Here is a 19,952-nt window from a genome sequence, read left to right as displayed (position 1 = left end):
GAAGACTATGCTTGGTCTTTTGCAGTATAAATGACAGAGAAATTATCAGTGTTCCCCGTTGTTACTCTTATGAAACTGACAGCGGCGTCTGAGAAGCAGACATGCGCAGTTTAAATGCAGAAATCCAGATGTTGCTCTCAGTAATGCCCAGATGTTGCTGTCAGTAATCCCCTGTTCCTCTGTAAGGCGTGCTGTTGAAGTCCTCACTGACTCGGGGGTGGCACGGTGGCGCAGTGGTTAACGCTGCTGCCTCACAGTGCCAGGGACCCGGGTTCGATTCCAGCCTCGGGTCACTGTCTATGCGGAGTCTGAACATTCTCCTTGTGTCTATGTGGGTTTCCTCCGGGTGCTCCGGTTTCCTCCCACACTCCAAAGATGTGCAGGTTAGGTGGATTGGCCATGCTAAATTGTCCCTTAGTGTCAGGGGGACTAGCTAGGGTAAATACATGGGACTATAGGGATAGGGCCTGGCTGGGATTGTGGTCGGTGCAGACTCGATGGGCTGAATGGCCTCCTTCTGCACTGTATGATTCTATGACCTATGATGGATATCAAGTAGAAATCACTGAATTGACATGAACTTCAACTTTCTATTCAGGCAGTAAAAACCCTTGAAAAGGTTACTCTTTACTGAATGAAGTAACCAAAGAATGGAGAACACAATAACTGTGTTTTAATGATGCATGAAGCAATGTTCCCTCTAAGTTCTGTTTGCTGTGTGCAACTTGCTTGCGTTAGGGTGCCAGATCAGGAACCCCAAGGTATGTAATGAAGCCAGACTTGACCCCAACATTTTTTCTAATTTGACATTAATGTGAGGATAGGCTGTTTCACTCCAGGTAAGATTCTACTGACAAACTAGGAAGCTTTTATCAAAATAAACTTTATCTACTAATACAGTTTAACTATAACAAATGAATTAGCTTAATTTTTAACAATTGAACAATGCTTAAACATGACAGGCACAATTCTTAACTGCTAAACACTGTTAGTCCCAGTCAGCAATATTTATTTTATAGACTTAAACCTCTCTTTATAATTAGTTAGGAAAACAGGCATACTTGCTTTGTCTTAGGTTACCGAGCTTGGAGCTTTCAGAAAGCCTTTGGAGAAAGAGACAAAGAGAGACACTGCTATCTTTCGGCAGCCCAGGCAGCAACTGCCTGTTTTTTTAAGTGAAAATGAAACTGTTTTTCCTGCCAGCTTAGCTCCTCCCATTAATCACATGACTCTGCCCCTGTCAATCGACCTAGTCGAAAACTCACATGACTCTGCATACCTAGTCTAAAATCCCATGAGAACCTAAATAGACAAAAGGTCCATTAACTCCACAAAGTAACAGATCTCCTATAGCTAGCAGCAAATGAAATTAACACTAGAAAAGTATAAAACTGTGCCACAGAGATCACATGAGCATAAAATAATTTGCTTGCAAAGTCTTTATCAAGGACACATTTGTTTCTGATAGGTTAGTATAGCAATTGAATCATAGAATCCATAGAATCCGTACAGTACAGAAGGAGGCCATTCGGCCATTGAGTCTGCACCAACCACAATCCCACCCAGGTCCTATTTCCATAACCCTACATATTTACCCTGCTAATCCCCCTTATACTAGGGTCAATTTAGCATGGCCAATAAACCTAACCCGCACATGTTTGGACTGTGGGAGGAAACCAGAGCACCCGGACACGCAGGCATGGAGAGAACGTGCAAACTCCACACAGACTGGGTGAGATAATGGTTAAGATTAAAGAATGTGATGATGAATTGTACCCACTGCAAACTCTTCCTTTCTCACTGGTGTGGCTGAAAGAATTACAATGCTAAGATTAATGACTTGAAATTCAAAATGGTACAACTGATTTTCTTCTGTTTTGTCTCCTGTTGATGTTGTAGGGATTGTCCTACCTGTTGGATGATCCCCTCTTATCAGTCCGAACATCTGCTTCAACCAAGGTATGTCTTCTTCCTTTCCCAGTTATACCTCAGTGCAAAAGCTAAATGTCATGTTCGCTGGTTTGTGAATACTCATGTGATGTGATTGCTGCCCCAGTGTTTGATTGGCATAATTTTGGTGAATGTTACATGTGTGACATTGTTTAATGATCAGTCCAACAAAAGGCTCTGCTCAATAAGCCTTAACTAAAGGGTTCAAAAGAATTGGTGTTATTTTGAGGTATCGTGCAATGATACATTCTACCCTGCATTTATGTAGCACCTTTAACATTGTAAAACATCCCAAGGCACTTCACAGGAGTGGTGTCAGATAAGGAACTGGCACCGAACCACAAAGAACAAAGATCAGTACAGCACAGGAAACAGGCCCTTCGGCCCTCCAAGCCTGTGCCGCTCCTTGGTCCAACTAGACCAATCGTTTGTATCCCTCCATTCCCAGGCTGCTCATGTGACTATCCAGGTAAGTCTTAAACGATGTCAGCGTGCCTGCCTCCACCACCCTCCTTGGCAGCGCATTCCAGGCCCCCACCACCCTCTGTGTAAAAAACATCCCTCTGATATCTGAGTTATACTTCGCCCCTCTCACCTTGAGCCCGTGACCCCTCGTGATCGTCACCTCCGACCTGGGAAAAAGCTCTCCACCGTTCACCACGTAAGGAGATTATAAGACAGGTGACCGAAGAGTGAGGCTTAATGGACCACCTTCTCAGAAGAAAGAGATCTGAAGAACCTTAGAGGCTTATCGGGGGAAATCCAGAGCTTAGGACCCCGGCAGTTGAAGGCTTGGCTGCCAACTGGGGGACAAAAATCAAATTGGAGATGTACAAGAAGACAGGATGGGAGGAGTGCAGATATATTGGATAGTTGTAGAGGGCTGCTGCCTGTGGAACTGTATCCAAAGAGATTTGACATTCAGGAGTCGAGAGAGAAAAAGACTGGAGAGGTGAAACAATGGAGGAGAGCAAGAACAAAGTGTTCAATGCATTTGTCAAACTGTCATGTATTCTATTGAAAAACATCCTACTTAATGAACAATCAGGACTGCAATTTTTTTTTTCTTTCTTTATAAAATTCCTTCGTTTTTTCTCAGTGAATAGTTGCCTGAAGTGATGGGGGACCCAAGGCCACATCAAGAATTCACGACATCGCTGGTTAGAAAGCAAAGTCCTTTATTAACACAAATCCACACTGGGCATATTCTGGCAGTGAAGAATGATCTGGAATTCATCTCTTTTCTTTTATTTGCTCTTGTGATGTGAGCACTCCTGAACCCGGGTCCCTGGCGCTGTGAAGCAGCAGTGCTAACCACTGTGTCGCCGTGCCATGATCCACTTTAGTCCATGTGGCGAAGGCACACCCACTGTTCTGTTGGGGAGGGAGTTCCAAGTTTTTGACCCAGTGACAGTGAAGGAACAGTGATGTATTCCTATGTCAAGATAAGGACTGACTTGGAGGTGAACTTGCAGATGGTAGTGTTCCCAAAAATCAGCTGCCCCTGTCCTCCTTTGTGACAGAGGTCTGGGATTTGGAAGGTTCTGTCGCAGGAGCCTTGGTGAGTTGCTGCAATGCATCTTGTAGATAGTACACACTGCTGCCAATGTGTAGAGGGATCTGGGCGTACAGGTCCGCAGTTCCCTAAAAGTGGCAACACAGGTGACCACGGTGATTAAGAAGGCATACGGCATGCTTGCCTTCAGCAGCCGGGGCATTGAGTACAAGAGTTGAGAAATCATGTTGCAGCTATATATAATCTTGGCTAGGTCGCATTTGGAGTATTGCGTGCAGTTCTGGTCGCCACACTACCAGAAGGATGTGGAAGCTTTGGAGAGAATGCAAAGAAGGTTCACCAGGATGTTGCCTGGTCTCGAGGGTGTTGACTATGAGGAGAGGTTGAATAAACTAGGATTGTTTTCACTGGAAAGACGGAGGCTGAGGGGAGACCCGATAGAGGTCTACAAAATTATGAGAGGCACAGACAGGGTGGATAGTCAGAAGCTTTTTCCCAGGGTGGAAATGTCAATTACAAGGGGACACAGGTTCAAGGTGAGAGGGGGATAGTTTAAGGGAGATGTGCGGGGGAAGTTTTTCACGCAGGGAGTGGTGGGTGCCTGGAACACGCTGCCAGAGGAGGTGGTGGAAGCAGGAACATTAGCAACATTTAAGAGACATCTGGATGGGTACTTGAATAGGGAGGGAATCGAGGGATCCGGACCAAGTAAGGGCAGAAAGTTTTTTTAAGTTAGGGCATCACGATCGGCACAGGCTTGGAGGGCCGGAGGGCCTGTTCCTGTGCTGTACTGTTCTTTGTTCTTTACTCTGTGATGGAGTCTGTGTCCACCAAGCAACATGCTCAATTAAGGGATAAAATTTGTGAGTTTAGGGAGCTAGTGCAAGGTCCCAAATGATAGACAATTGAGTAGGAAGGTCAAAATGCATGAATTATGGACCATTACTGTTAATAAGCAGGGATCAGAGAGAAAGTACGCTGATCCAATCAAATCTATCTTGCATTGTGAAATCATCACTGCACATACAGTATTGGAGCATGATGCAAAATAGAAGGTGAACATTCAGCCCATCATGTCTGGGCTAGATCTTTGATATAATGAAACAATTAGTCCCATTGACCCTTGTTCTTTCACATCCTCCTCTTCGGGTGTTTATCCAATTCCCTTTTGAAAGTTATAATTGAATCAGCTTCCACCAGCCTTCAGGCAGTTCGTTCCTGATCACAACACCCCACTGCATGAGAACTCATCCTCTTGTGGCCTCTCTCCTATCCTCAATCTTCTTCAATCTGTGTCCTCAGGTTACTGAGCCTTCTGCCACAGGAAACATCTTCTCTTGATTTACTCAATCAAAACCATTCATGATTTTCAACCCCTCTACTGAATCTCCTCTGAACCCTCTCTGCCTTAAGGAGGACAGTTCACCTTTCCCAGTTTCTCCACATAGTTGAAATTCCTCATCCCTGTCAACCTTCTGCTGAATCTCTTTGGCACCTTATCTGTTGCGCGGTGAAATGCTGATTTGGTTGACATTCCCTGCGACAGTGAGAGTTAAACATTAAAACACACAGATAGAACTGTCCACAAACAGAGATAGGCACAAACCGGGGCAGGTTTTAGCATCCCACTCATCACGAGAACTGGAGCAGGCAAGGGGCAGACCATGGAAAGGTCCATTGGCCTTAGGCGGGAATTTCCAGTTTCGGGACAAGTGTGGCCGGAAAATCTCGCCCGCAAAGTTTAAAAGTTTATTTATTAGTGTCGTAAGTAGGCTCACATTAACACTGCAATGAAGTTACCATTAAAATCCCCCAATCGCCACACTCTGGCGCCTGTTCGGGTACACTGAGGGAGAATTTAGCATGGCTAATGCACCCTAACCAGCACGTCTTTCGGACTGTGGGAGGAAACCGGAGCACCCGGAGGAAACCCACACAGACACGGGGAGAACATGCAGACTCCACACAGACATACAGAGGTACAGACGTGCCCACAAACATACACACACACAGTAAATAAAATACAGATAGATAGTTATACACAAGCACATATACATAGCCACATACTTGGACCCACAACACAAAATAATTTTGGGTGGCACGGTGGCACAATGGTTAGCACTGCTGCCTCACAGTTCCGGGGACCTGGGTTCAATTCTTGGCTTGGGTCACTGTCTGTGTGGAGTTTGCACATTCTCTCCGTGTCTGCGTGGGTTTCCTCCGGTTTCCTCCCACACTCCTTAGATGTGTGGGTTAGGTGCATTGGCCATGCTAAATTGCCCCTTAGTGTCCTGGGATGTGTAGGTTAGAGGGATTGGCGGGGTAAATATGCGGGGTTTCGGGGATCGGGCCTGGGTGGGATTGTTGTCGGTGCAGACTCGATGGGCTGAATGGCCTCCTTCTACACTGCTGGAGAATCTATGATTCTATGAATTATATGGCACAGAATGAGTCCATTGGCCCCAGCACCGAGTGCCAGCTCTTTGAATGAACTATCCAATTAATTCTCCCTGCTAATTCCCCACAATCTTGCTGGTTTCTCTTTCAAGTGCTTGTCAAATCCCCTTTTGAGTTGCTGCTAGATCAGCTTCCCTTGCCCTTGCGGGCAACGCATTCCAGATCATAATTACTCAAAGGGCATTTATCGTTCCTCGTAATTTCTCTGCCTTTATTTTGCCAATTATCTCTCAGTCACATAAAGGAGAATATACTGAATGTGCTGAAACCATATCAATTAGCAAAAGAGCATTTGGACTAGATATTCAGTGGAAGGTTTTCAGAGAGTGATAAATACTTGGGAGAAGCTGCCAAACATGGTGATGGAAATTTAAACATTATTTAGTTCAATATTTGACACTTGGCCCAACAAGCATTCTCGATATCTATAACCCCTTGCTTGAAGAGTTCCTATGTGAATTCCCGTAGAGGAAGCAGAAGCTTTCTAATGTTTTCCATTTCATGCATAAATATGATAAATTCTACAATTCTATTTGAAATTCTCGCCTTCACGGCCAGGTTGGAACCCTTTACACCTCATTGATGAAGTTGATTAAATGTCCCCAGCCAGTACCAACATTCCTGGGTGATAATTTTCATCTTTCACATCTGGCCAAAGTATCTGGCTAAAGATTTAAAAAAACAATCCCACCACCGCGCCCTCCCCCCTCTCCCCATTCCATTCCACCAATCCCATCCCAATCCATTCCTTTCCAATCCATCCGTTCTGAAGCCAATCCGTGCCCTCCCATTACATCTGACCGTACCCCAACCCACCCCAATTCCCCCTCAACTAACCTACCCCATCCCTTCCCAAATCATCGCACCCTATTCCTTCAAAACTTACACCAATCCATTCCATCCCGCCCCTCACAGCACACCCCGTAGAACGGCACGGTGGCACAGTGGTTAGCACTGCTGCCTCACAGCGCCAGGAAACCCAGGTTAGATTCTGACCTTGGGTGGCTGTCTCTGCAGAGCTTGCACCTTCTCCCCGTGTCTGCTTGGATTTCCTCTGGGTGCTCCGGTTTCCTCCCACACTTCAAAGATGTGCAGGTTAGGTGGATTGGCCATGCTAAATTGCCCCTTAGTATCCCAAGAGGTGCAGGGGTTAGGTGGATTGGCCATGCTAAATTGCCCCTTGGTGGCCAAAGGTGTGCAGGTTAGATGGACTGGCCATGCTAAATTGCCCCTTAGTGTCCAAGGTTGTGCAGGTTAGGTTGATTGGCCATGCGGAATTGCCCCCTGGTGTCCAAAGGTGTGTAGGTTAGGGGAATTAGCAGGATAAAAGAATGGGGTTTCAGGGGGAGGAGTTGCTGGTGAGTGGTGGGTGGGTAAGATGCTCTGCCGGAGAGTTGGTGCAGACGCAATGGGTCGAATGGCCTCCTTCTGCGCTGTAGGTGTTCTATGATTCCATCACTTTTTAACCCATCTCATCCAACATATCACATCACACCCAACTCAACTCAATCCACCCCAGAGGCAATACTGAAACTCACCTCCTATAGGGTTCATTCTTTAAGGATTATTATCAGATTATCTGAACATAATTACTGTGCGAAGCGAAGAGAAGGACATACCCACAGCGTCAATCATTGCTCAGAAAGGCACTGAGAAGGAGCAGGTCACATAAAAGATGACATTAGTGAGAGAGTAGTTTTCAATCTAACTCTCAGGAGAATTGTTTGACTTCGCCAAAGTAACTGTTCTATTTCTGAAAGCGTACATCCTTTATTCAAATTCAAGTGCACGACCGTGAAATGGATGCTGTTAACTTCTAATGACTGGATTGACTGGAATAGTTTAAAGAGACAAGTTCTCCACAGACGAGTCCTTCAGTTCTTTTTTCTCCTTTTAGTGCAAAGGATGCATCGAAAGGCCAGAGATGATATTATCAGCAAGAAATGGTATTATTGAGAGGGATGGGGAGCCGGGTTAGAGTGGCCGGGGGGGGGGGAGGAGGGGGGTTATAGGTAGGATGCCATCTTAGGGGGGGGTACTTTCAATAGGCACATTGAGGGAGGTACTTTCAATAGGCACAGGACCCTTGACCCCCACCCTAAAGAAGGTGCCCACTATTTTTTTTCATTCATTTTCTGGGATGTGAGTGCCGCTGGCTGGGCCCACATTTATTATCCATCCCTAACTCCCCTTTCAGAAAGCATTTGAGAGCCAACCACATTGCCGTGGCTCTGGAGTCACATGTAGGCCAGACCAGGTAAGGACGGCAGATTTCCTTCCCTAAAGAACATCAGTGAACCAGATGGGTTTTTACAACAATCCGCAATGGTGTCATGGACATCTGTAGACTTCCGATTCCAGATTTTCTTTATTGGATTTTCATTATCTGCCGTGCTGAGATTCGAACCCAGGTCCCCACAGTCTTACCCCGGGTCTCTGGATTGCTAGTCCAGTGACAATACCACGACACCACTGCCTCTTCCTGCAGTGAAAGCTGCCGGGGCAACCAACCTTTCCCTACTGCGTGTCAAACAGCAGCAGATGTCAAATGGTTGGCTACTTAAGGGCCTCAATAGGTCTCAGGGTAGCAAGCTGTCTGATCCTTCCACCCCCCCCCCCCCCCCCTATAATAGGGAAAGGTCACGGTGGGTGGGAAGGTAGAAGGAAGACCAGCCGCCTTGTTTCATGAGCTGCCCTCCCTTCAACTATGCCGTCAGGAGAGGGAAAATAGTCTGTGTTTGGTTTGATTTAGTCTGAGTTCAGTTCCCAGTAAATATTCAGCCACAGCAGCAAAGTTTTCAATTCAGCACCAACTGACACTGGCTTGAGAATCTTCCCCAAAATCGAGCATGGGGTGTTTAGCTGTCAGCTCAGTGAGAGGCATTCCCATCTCTGAGGCATAAAAGTGTTTGTCTGCATCCCACTCCGAACACCTGAGAGGTTAATCGAGGCTCACATCTAATCCCTCCACCACCGACGCTCAGTAGCAGCAGTGTGTACTATCTACAAGATGCACTGCAGCAATTCACCAAAGATCCTTAGACAGCACCTTCCAAACCCACCACCACTTCCATCTAGAAGGACAAGGGCAGCAGATACATGGGAGCACCACCACCTGCAAGTTCCCCTCCATGCCACTCACCGTCCTGACTTGGAAATATATCGCCGTTCCTTCGCAGTCGCTGGGTCAAAATCTTGGAATTCCCTCCCTCACAGCATTGTGGGTCAACCCACAGCACATGGACTGCAGCGATTGAGGGAGGCAGCTCACCACCACCTTCTCAAGGACAAACTAGGGATGGGCAATAAATGCTGGCCAGCCAGCGATGCCCATGTCCCATGAATGAGATAATTATCTCTTAAAAAGTATCTCTTTAAAAAGAGATACGCCAGCGCAGTGTTGAAGGAGTGCCGCATTGCCAGCAGTGCCAACATTTGGTTCAAACTTAAGTCTAGGTCCCACCTGCCCTCTCCCATGGATGTGAAATCACCCAAGTGCTATTCTGAAGGAGAGAAGGGGACCTTTCCCCTGCATCCTAACCAATATTTACCTCCCAAACAATGTTGATAAAACCGATGGCCTGAATGTTGTCTCGTTGCAGTTTGTTGGAGCTTGCTGTGCTGAAATTATCTCCCGCTTTTCCTCCACTAAAACAGTAACTACACTTCAAAAAAGTATTTTATTTGTTGTAAAGCCCTTTGGAGTCTCCTGAGGTTGTGAATGGTGCTATATAAATGCAAGTTCTTTAAAAATGTTGTCTAGTTTACATTGTGTGATATAAGCTTGAAACTAAGGCTGGGGGAGACAATGGCCAAGAGGTATTATCACTAGACTATTAATCCAGAAAACCCAGCTAATGTTCTGGGGACCCGGGTTAGAATCCCGCCATGGCAGATGGTGGAATTTGAATTCAATAAAAAATATCTGGAATTAAGAATCTACTGATGACCATGAAACCATTGTCAATTGTGGGAAAAACCCACCTGGTTTCACTGATGTCCTTCAAGGAAGGATGATGTGAAGATGCTGGGGTTGGACTGGGGTGGGCACAGTAAGACGTCTCACAACACCTCCAGGTTAAAGTCCAACAGGTTCATTTGAAAATCACGAGCTTTCGGAGCGCTGCCCCTTCATCAGGTGAGTGAATGAATCAGGTGAGTAAATCCTCACTCACCTGATGAAGGAGCAGCGTTCCGAAAGCTCATGATTCCAAATAAACCTCATAGAATCCTACACTGCAGAAGGAGGCCATTCGGCCCATCGAGTCTGTACTGACCACAATCCCACCCAGGCCCTATCCCCATAACCCCATGCATTTACCCTAGCTAATCCCCCTGACACTAAGGGGCAATTTAGCATGGCCAATCCGCCTAACCTGCACACTTTCGGACTGTGGGAGGAAACCCACGCAGACACAGGGAGAACGTGCAAACTCCACACAGACAGTGACCCAAGCCAGGAATCGAACCTGTTGGACGTTAACCTGGTGTTGTGAGACTTCTTACTTTCAGGAAGGAAATCTGCCGTCCTTACCTGGTCTGGCCTACATGTGACTCCAGAGCCACAGCAATGTGGTTGACTCTCAACTGCCCTCCAAGGGCAAAAAGGGATGGGCAATAAATGCTGGCCCAGCCAGCGACACCATGTCCCACAAATTAATCTTTTTGAAATGGCTTCTTGGAATATTCGTTTTTGCTGATGGATTAATCAACATTAACTTCACTCAGTGATGGCACACGCAAAAATATTCACACAGAAATGAAGTCACATTAACTTTCATATAAGAATGTCAAAATCACAAACTCATACCTGGATCTAATGCAGTTTATTATTCTGTGTCAAAGGTATTGTGATAAGTGCTTTGCCAGATGTGTTCACAGTTTGAACGTATAATCTCCTCTCACATTTTATCAGAATCACGAGTTTCTTGATGAGCCAATTTATGAGCAAAACTGCCTGGAAGGTTCAATGCAGAATTGCCCATCAACTCACAGCCCATCTCTGTCCTCTGAGTCTGGGACAACGAGTACTTGCTGCTCCCGCCGCAGTAACAAGAAGTCCACGCACCTTCCCAACTCCAGCGTGTCAGCAGCACAGCTGAGGAGCATGCAGGAGCTCAGCACCATTCAGATCCAGAGTGGAGAGCAGGCCTCCTTCAACACCAGGTAACACCAGAGGGCTCGTTCCTCGAAAGCAGCAGCCAAGAGATTTGCTTCCACAGGGGGTTGGGTTTTCTTTTTGAGGGATTACCTGGTTGGCGTTGAGGAGGGAGGTCTTATGGCACCCGTGGGTGGCGACCCTACCTCGGATCCAGAAGCTCTGGGTTCAAGTGCCACTTCAGGACTTGATGGCCACAAGGTGTGTCCATAATGTGATTGATTATCAGCCTGTAAATCTTCGAGTACATCCGATGCCAGTATTAAGAGAGTTTTCTGTTAGCCACACTGCAGAACCCAATGGCAAACCACTCCAGTACCTTGCCAAGCATAATCGTGGACCAATCCAATGGAAGTCTATGGTTGCCAATGCCCTCTTAGGGCGCTGTACCTTTAAGAGGGAGAGTATTGAGGGATGGAGGTAGAAGAAAGAGTACTCTAATGAATTTCTGGTAAATAAGGCATTGCGTTTTAGGGACTGTTTCACCTTTAGATCCCTTACATTTAGTTAAACCTTAGGCAGTAGCAGCAGTAGCAGATATATAAGAACAGGAACAGGAATGAGAATGGATTTGTTTTTTTTTTAAACAAAGCCAATTGTCGTGACCTGGAATCATAGAATCCATAGAATCCTACAGTGCAGAAGGAGGCCATTTGTTCCATCGAGTCTGCACCGACCACAATCCCACCCAGACCCTATCCCCATAACCCCATTATTTATCCTAGCAAGTCCCCCTGACACCAAGGGGCAATTCAGCACGGCCAATCCACCTAACCTGCACATCTTTGGACCATGGGAGGAAACCGGAGCACCCGGAGGAAACCCACGCAGACACGGGGAGAAAGTGCAAACTCCACACAGACAGTGACCCAAGCCGGGAATCGAACCCGGGTCCCTGGCGCTGTGAGGCAGCAGTGCTAACCGCTGTGCCATCCTGGTTGACTCAACAATATCTTTCAAAAAGGGATTGGATAAATATTCGAAATGGCAAAGTTTCCAGAGCGATGGGGAAGGAGCAGGGCAAGGGTGGGACTAATTGGATAGCTCCTTCAAAGAGATAGCACAGGCACAAAGGGCTGAGTGGTCTGCTTCTTTGTGTAAGACCCTATGAGCTGCTCTGGCTCATTCCCTGGAGGGCCATGAACAGAACCAGAAGCTCCACACAGTAGGTGTGATCGGCACTCATTTATGTGTGTCTCATCTTAGCCAAGGTCATTTAACCATCACCCATTCCAACCCCAATAAATGCAGAACATTTGGTGATAGATGTGTTATATATACATTGTTCGCTTTCATTGAGTGTCTGCTGTTCACGACTCATATAAGATAGTGTTTTGTAAAGAAGGAGCAGATATATTAATGTACAATATCTTGAGTGACATGTCGATGTAGAAACTACCCACTGAATCCAGCTTTACAACTTTGGTATAATGGATAACTTCATCCATTTTTCAGAATACTTAGACCTCTGAGTGCTTACTGGCTGATTTATTATTGAAGATAAGACATCAAATATTGATAAATATTATGCTGTTTCAATGTTCGAGGAAAGCTATCCCTGAAATGGCGCCCTGTGCGAAATGATTACCAAAAGTCCTGGTATCATCCAAAAGCAAATGGGCCCCTTAATAGTCAAAAGGTAAAAATTTAAAGGATGTATCTGAAGATGTGACTGTGCTGAGGATTGAAAGGCTGCTCTGAATTTACCCCATTCTCCTTGGGAGATGGATTGAAGGATTAGGCAAACACATATCTGTTCGAAGACTGCACCGAGGATGTGAAACTTCTATCTGTGGGCATAACCCAAAGTTTAAGAAACGTCTGTGAAAAGGGTTGATGTCAGAAATCATCTTGGTGACTGCAATTAAGTCTTCCTATCCCTAAGGCTCTGCAAGTAGACATGTATGCTTGACCCAGTTGAATGAGGTCTCCATAGATAAGATATTTCATGCATTCATATCCAACCTGCGGCCACTGACTGAGCAGAGACTGTCTTCCATGTCCCTCTGCTCTGCTCCTGACTTGGGATGTGGGCATCATTGGCAAGGCCAAGCTTTATTACACATCCCTAATGCCTTTGAGAAGTTGGCGGGGGACCAACTTGAATGGCTGCAGTCCGCATGTATCATTATGTGGATTTCAATGAAACCTGGTAGGTTTCCACAGACAGGGAATGACCCATGGAAGAACGGGTTAGTGTTTGGTGAGAGTACAGATCTGGATCCTGGGATTTTTAAAGGATCAATTAACATTGGGAGAGAGGGCAAATCGACATTTACGTTTAGGCTTATTTTATTTAGAACATTGATTGTTTTAGAATGTCTCAGCTGCTGCGGTGGAATTTGCCGCAGCTGTCAAAATGTGAGCAGAGTTTTCAGAGCAGGTTGTTTTATATGAATTGGCCTGAGGCCTCCTGAGTGAAGTGGAAGCTCTTAATAAAAAGATTGCTTTATTTGGCTTTGCAATTAAAGAGCTCTTTAACTTATTATAATTATATTTAATTATAATTAATGAATTATATATAATTATATTTAACTATATAACTTTAACTTATAATTACGAAGCTCTTCCTTGAGGCTTTTCCTTGGTGTAATTATAATAATGCTGAGTTAACACAGTGTGGTGGAGGTATCTCCTCTACTGAATGTCCCCTTCATCCACTTAATGCTTCTGTGATCTTCTAAACTTTTCACCTTTATTCTTTCTAAACTTTGAATATGCGACCCATTCCCCTTTCAATACTCCTGCATGTTTCCTAGTTCTTATTTCTCCACATTATTACATATTGGGGGCGATTCTCCCAAAAAAATTCTAAGTGTCGAATTTGTGTGAAATCTGGAGTAAATCCCACAGGTTTTTCCCCACACTCTGTGCACTGCTGAGTGCACTAGCGTGAACACGCTGGAAAGCTGGGGGCAGCGCCTATCCCCGCGGGAGAGGCTGGCAGCATAGCTCTGAGCGCATGCGCCGACTGTCAGCGCTGAGATCGGTGCGTGCGCAGTGGCCCTGCACTGCCGGCCTCCCGATTGCTGGCCAGCTGAATCACTGGCCAGCCCCACGAACCCCGCATCTCCGGCCTTCCGATTCCCTCCTCCCCCCCACCCCCCCACCATCCAATCACTGGCACCCCGACCATGTCCGAGCCCAGCCACAACTCCCCAACCCCCAGCCCACCCCGATCTCCAGCACCCCGCCCCCCCAATCCCCCCCCACAGTTCCACACCACACCACCCTTCAGTGCCGACCCTCCACTCGCAGTGCCAACACCCCACCCACTCCCCTTACCTTGCCCCCCCCCCCACCGGAGACTTCAGTCCAAACCCTAGCCATATTTAAATCATATTTAAATGTCCCGTTGAATACATAATGCAGATTCATGCCTATTTCTGGCACGGAGTTGACAGCACCAGAAATCCAGCGCTGTGGGACGCGCTCGGGGCTGGACGCCCAGTGTGGATCGTGTTAATCCAGCCCCGCTTAAATCTCCCGGTCCACTGTGTTAATTGTTTAGCACAGTGGGATGGGAGAGTCACACCCATTGTCTTTTTCTTCCATTCTCGGGATTTGGGTATTTTGACAAGATTGGCTCGGCCTTACCTGCATTTGAAAAGGAAATAGTTTCTTCATTTCTACCCTATTGAATTAATTTTGCATTTTGACCTCCTGATTTCGATTACCCCTCAATCACCTGTGCTTGCTATAGAACCAAGTTTATGCAACATGTTCCCACAATTCAATCCTTTCCGCCCTGTTACTATTCTGGGACTGCTGCAGTCTGTGTATTGAAGATGAACCCACGATGCTGCTGGGTTGATAGCACCTTGACTCTGATCCAGCGACGATGAAGGGACAGCTGATCTGTGTCCAGGTCAGGGTGGTGGGTGATTTCGCGGGGTGTTTGAAGATGGTGGCGTTCCCATTCACCCGCTCCGGTTTCCTCCCACAGTCCGAAAGATGTGCGGGTTAGGTGGATTGGCCGTGCTAAATTGCCCCTAGTGTCAGGGGGATTAGCAGGATAAATATGTGGGATTATGGGAATAGGGCCTGGGTGGGATTGTGGTCAGTGCAGATTCGATGGGCCCAATGGCCTCCTTCTGCACTGTAGAGATTCTATGATTCTATATGTTCTTCGAATTAGAATTAAGATATTTAAAGATGCATTTTCTCACACAAAGAATGGATAGAACCCTGGAACTCTCTCCCCTGTGAACCCACAGGGTCAACTGGCAATCTCAAGGTGAGAAAGGATAGATTTTTGTTCAGTCAGAAAATAAAGGGCAAATGGAGAAATGTGGGCAAGTGCTGGTGATGTGTAAATCAGCAATGATATGACTGAATGGCAGACGGGATGTGAGAGGGGAAAGTTCTGAAAAGTTGAATGGTCGACTTCTCGTGGGTGGCACAGTGGCACAGTGGTTAAGCACTGCTGTCTCACAGCGCCAGGGACCCGGGTTCGATTCCGACTTTAGGTGGGCACAGTAAGAAGTCTCACAGCACCAGATTAAAGTCCAACAAGTTTATTTGGAATCAGGAGCTTTCGGAGCTCCTTCGGCATATGTGTTGGTGAATCCAAATCTTCACTCACCTGATGAAGGAGCAGCGCTCCGAAAGCTCATGACTCCAAATAAACCTGTTGGACTTGAACCTGGTGTTGTGGGACTTCTTACTGTGTCCACCCCAGTCCAACGCCGGCATCTCCACATCATGGCTTTAGGTGATTGTGTGGAGTTTGTAAATTCTCCCCGTGTCTGCGTGGGTTTCCTCCGGGTGCTCCAATTCCCTCCCGCAGTCCAAAGATGTTAAGGTTAGATGGATTGACCATGGTAAATTGCCCCTTAGTGTCCCAAGATGTGTGGGTTAGATGGATTAGCCATGGTACAAAGAACAAAGAAAATTACAGGAACAGGCCCTTCGGCCCTCCAAGCCTGCACCAACCATGCTGCTTGACTAAACTAAAACCCCCTTATCTTCCGGGGACCATATCCCTCCATTCCCATCTTATTCATGTATTTGTCCAGATGCCCCTTAAAACTCACTATCGTATCTGCTTCCACTACTTCCCCTGGCAGCGAGTTCCAGGCACCCACCACCCTCTGAGTAAAATATTTGCCTTGTACATCTCCTTTAAACTTTGCCCCTCGCACCTTAAACCTGTGCCCCCTAGTAATTGACTCTTCCATCCTGGGAGAATGCTTCTGACTATCCACTCTGTCCATGCCCCTCATAATCTTGTAGACTTCTATCAGGTCTCCCCTCAACCTCCGTCGCTCCAGTGAGAACAAATGTGTGGGGATACGGGGATAGGGTAAGATATTCTGTCAGAGAGTTGCTGCAGACTCGATGGGTGCACTGCACTGTAGGGATTCTATAACAAATGCTGTTCTCTGTGTTCCTAAAACATGATGTGGAGATGCCGGCGTTGGACTGGGGTAAACACAGTAAGAAGTTTAACAACACCAGGTTAAAGTCCAACAGGTTTATTTGGTAGCTTTTGGTGTGGCTTTTGCTACCAAGTAAACCTGTTGGACTTTAACCTGGAGTTGTTAAACTTCTTACTGTTCCTAAAGCATGGCCAGTGTTTGAGTTGCAGGCATTAACCATTTCTTTCCTTGTCCTCCTTGCAGTCGTTCCAGCCTGAATGACAAATCCGAGGAGAGTCTGAGAATCAACTGCAAGAGCTCCCAGATCACCACAGCGATTATCAGCATCCCCACACCTCCTGGCACCACACCCGAGGGGGAGAACCGGCCTCCCATCCCCAACCAATCCAGCACCAGCACGAAAGCCTCAAGCTGTAATATTGTAAAAGTGTCTGCCTTGTAAAAAAATATATATAAAACCCTGCCCTCGCTCTCAGTCACCTGACATCCTCAAGATCGCATGACACTGGCAACTGCATGGCAAGGGTGGAAAGGGAAAAATGTGGACGAGACCAATCCCTACGGAAGGGGTGAGGGTGATGTATGGCATCACCACGTTTGCGTCTCTAAGCAACGGCACAGTTTCGATCAATTTTTATTTCTTTTTCTTCTTTTGGTTTTTGATGAGGAGAATTACCGGGAAGGCCCACTGACTCAAAAGAGGATCGACACTGGAGAGGCTCGACGCGGGGGAGGGGAGGGGGGTGGGGGGACAGTTTGGGACAACGGCGGTTACGAAAAGGAGCCAGCCCCACATTGCTTCATTTTTAAGTACTGTACCTATCTTAGGTGACGTTTAAGATGGATAATATTTATTCACCAGTTAGGAACGTGACAAGGCGAGCCGATTTCCAAAAAAAAAAAGGGCAAGCTGGACTTTTTTTCTCGCTCGTGGAAGAGTAAGTTCCAAACTAAAAGAGTGGCGGCTCACTAAAAAGACAAGTAATCCAGGCTCACAGCTGTCGTCGCCGTCACCCACTTTTTGACACGTTTCTAGTGTGCGTTCCACGTGGAATAGAAAAACAGCTATTAACCGCTGGTGGCGGGTAACTCGTCTGCTTCTGGTCTAGAGTAACAATAAGCTTTTATTTCTGCTGTTTAACCTATGTGACATCTCAGTGTGCATTAATTACTGGAAGCAGCAATGTGCGAACATGGTGTTTGTCAGTTATATACGATCTGTGTGCGTATTGTGTGCAAAAACATGGTACCCAGCGAATTAAGCCATTCCACGCACTGATTTCTCTCTTCCCAAGTTCATTCCGTTCACTCTCTCACTTACGTAGTGTGACTTTATTAGAGTTAGTTAAGGAAAAACGGTTTCTGTATTTTGCAAAAAAAAAATCTTAAGTGTGAATTGAAAACTTGGAGGCTTGCTTCATTCCTACAAATTTTCGCTTCCCCGTTTCCAGAATTTCAGGCTTGGTTTAGGTGAAATCAAAGAATTAAGAAAAAGAAATTTGCGAGCGATCTGGCAACATCTGCGGATAGAGAAACAAAGTTAAGGTTGCAAATCGACGACCTTACATCGGAAGTGGAAATTGTTGGGGGTGTGGCAGGTCTTAAGCAAAGACAAGGGGCCGGGGAAAGGGGGGGAAACAAAAAATCAACAAACGGGAAAGTCGGTGATGTTTCCGGAAGACAGGAGAGATGGAATGCCGAAAGGGTTGACGGCGCAAGGCAGAAGGAGATGGGAATGAAGGAAGTAAAGAAACAACTGGGTCTGCAGGAGGTGTAAATGGGAAGAGCAGAATTATTACCAAAAGCTGCTGTCTGAATAAATGCAGACGGAGGTTGTGATCTGGAATTGCTGAACTCAATGTTGGATCCAAAAGGCTGCAAATTGCCTGATTGAAAGATCAGTAATCCACTGGTACAGGATAGGGGGGGTCAAGGACAGAGAGGTCAGGCAGTTTCAGAGCCAATGTCCAATTGTGGCGCTTGTCATTAAAAGCACCCAATCAAGAGCAACAAATAATTGCATATCTATTTCCCCACTAATGTTGTAAAAGGTCCCAAAGCTTGGTCAAAGGATTATAGGCTGACAATGTTTTGCGATGCATTGCTTACAAAGCCAGAATACATAATCTCAACATTTCATGACCTGGAGTGGTGAACTCTTCCAATCTCGCACAGGGTGTTGATAATCTTCTCTCATCATCTCCATGAATTAAAGGTTAATCTTCCCCACGGCAAGGTGGCACAGTAGTTAGCACTGCTGCCTCACAACGTCAGGGACCCAGGGTTCGATTGGGTCACTGTCTATGTGGAGTCTGTACATTCCCTCCGTGTCTACGTAGGTTTTTTTTTATAGAAACCCTAGAGTACAGAAAGAGGCCATTCGGCCCATCGAGCCTGCACCAACCACAATCCCACCCAGGCCCTACCCCCATATCCCGACATATTTACCCACTAATCCCTCTAACCTACACATCTCAGGACACTAAGGGCAATTTTGGCATGGCCAATCAACCTAACCCGCACATCTTTGGACCGTGGGAGGAAACCAGAGCATCTGGAGGAAACCCACGCAGACATGGGAAGAACGTGCAAACTCCACACAGGCAGTGACCCAAGCCGGGAATCGAACCCGGGTCCCTGGACCTGTGAAGCAGCAGTGCTAACCACTGTGCTACCGTGCCGCCCTGGTTTTCTCCCACAGTCCAGTATGGGCTATGTCGATTGGCCATGCTAAATTGCCTCTTAGTGCCAGTGGGATTGGCAGGGTAAATACATGGGGTTACGGGGATAGGGCTTGGGTAGAATTGTGGTCGGTACAGACGGCGGGCCAAATGGCCTCCTTCTGTACTGTCGGGATTCTTTGATTCTATGATTCTGCAGTGTGCAGCCGGGGAGAAATATCATCAAGGTCATGAAATAATTATCGGAGTTGGGGGGAGAAAAACCAGGATCCTTAACTGGCAATCAGAAACCTTTGAGTCGAACTTTCCCTCGGGTATTGGGGCCTTCTGGGGCCAACCAGCACAGGCTCACAGGCCTGAGCCTGTGCTGGTTGCTAAGGTGCCCAACAGTGCAACATCACATGAGGCAAGTTCCAAAGTGGCCACCTCCATGCTCACCTCCCAATTAATCAGCCGGAGGAAACAAGGCCCAACGGCAAGGCTTGCGGCATTGACTGATCAGTAACCCACCAGGAAAAGTGAGCACTGCCAAGGTAGGAAAGCGAGCGTGGGGGGAGTGGGGGGGGGGCGGCACAAAACGAAAGCACAGCCTGAACCCTGAGGAAAATGTAAGATTAAGGACTGTGCACAGCTGTTTGGACCATCAGGGTGTTTCCTCCGGCTGAATAATTGGGAGGTGAGCATGGAGGTGGCCACTTTGGAACTTGCCTCATGTGATGTTGCACTGTTGGGCACCTTAGCAACCAGCACAGGCTCAGGCCTGTGAGCCTGTGCTGGTTGGCCCCAGAAGGCCCCAATACCCGAGGGAA

The 19,952-nt window shown here is 46.8% G+C and overlaps 1 protein-coding gene across 3 annotated transcripts in view; it reads left to right on the top strand.

Annotated features, from left to right (window-relative positions):
• The window catches only part of kcnd3 (potassium voltage-gated channel, Shal-related subfamily, member 3), a 369,716-nt gene extending 352,725 nt beyond the window's left edge, over positions 1-16,991 (top strand). For 2 of the 3 annotated variants that reach the window (XM_078242019.1, XM_078242018.1), the window contains exons 5-6: positions 10,839-11,089; positions 16,706-16,991. In XM_078242019.1, the coding sequence (XP_078098145.1) occupies positions 10,839-11,089; positions 16,706-16,904 (450 nt within the window). In that variant the 3' untranslated portion in view covers positions 16,905-16,991. Of the gene's footprint in view, positions 1-1,899; positions 1,960-10,838; positions 11,090-16,705 lie in introns of all 3 variants that reach the window. The other variant, XM_078242017.1, reaches the window with a different exon arrangement.
• Positions 16,992-19,952: the final 2,961 nt, after the last annotated feature.

This window comes from Mustelus asterias, chromosome 25 (genome assembly GCF_964213995.1).
Source record: "Mustelus asterias chromosome 25, sMusAst1.hap1.1, whole genome shotgun sequence".
NCBI lineage: Eukaryota > Metazoa > Chordata > Chondrichthyes > Carcharhiniformes > Triakidae > Mustelus > Mustelus asterias.
The sequence above is the reverse complement of the archived record's forward strand: the minus strand, read 5'-3'. Positions and strand labels throughout refer to the sequence as shown.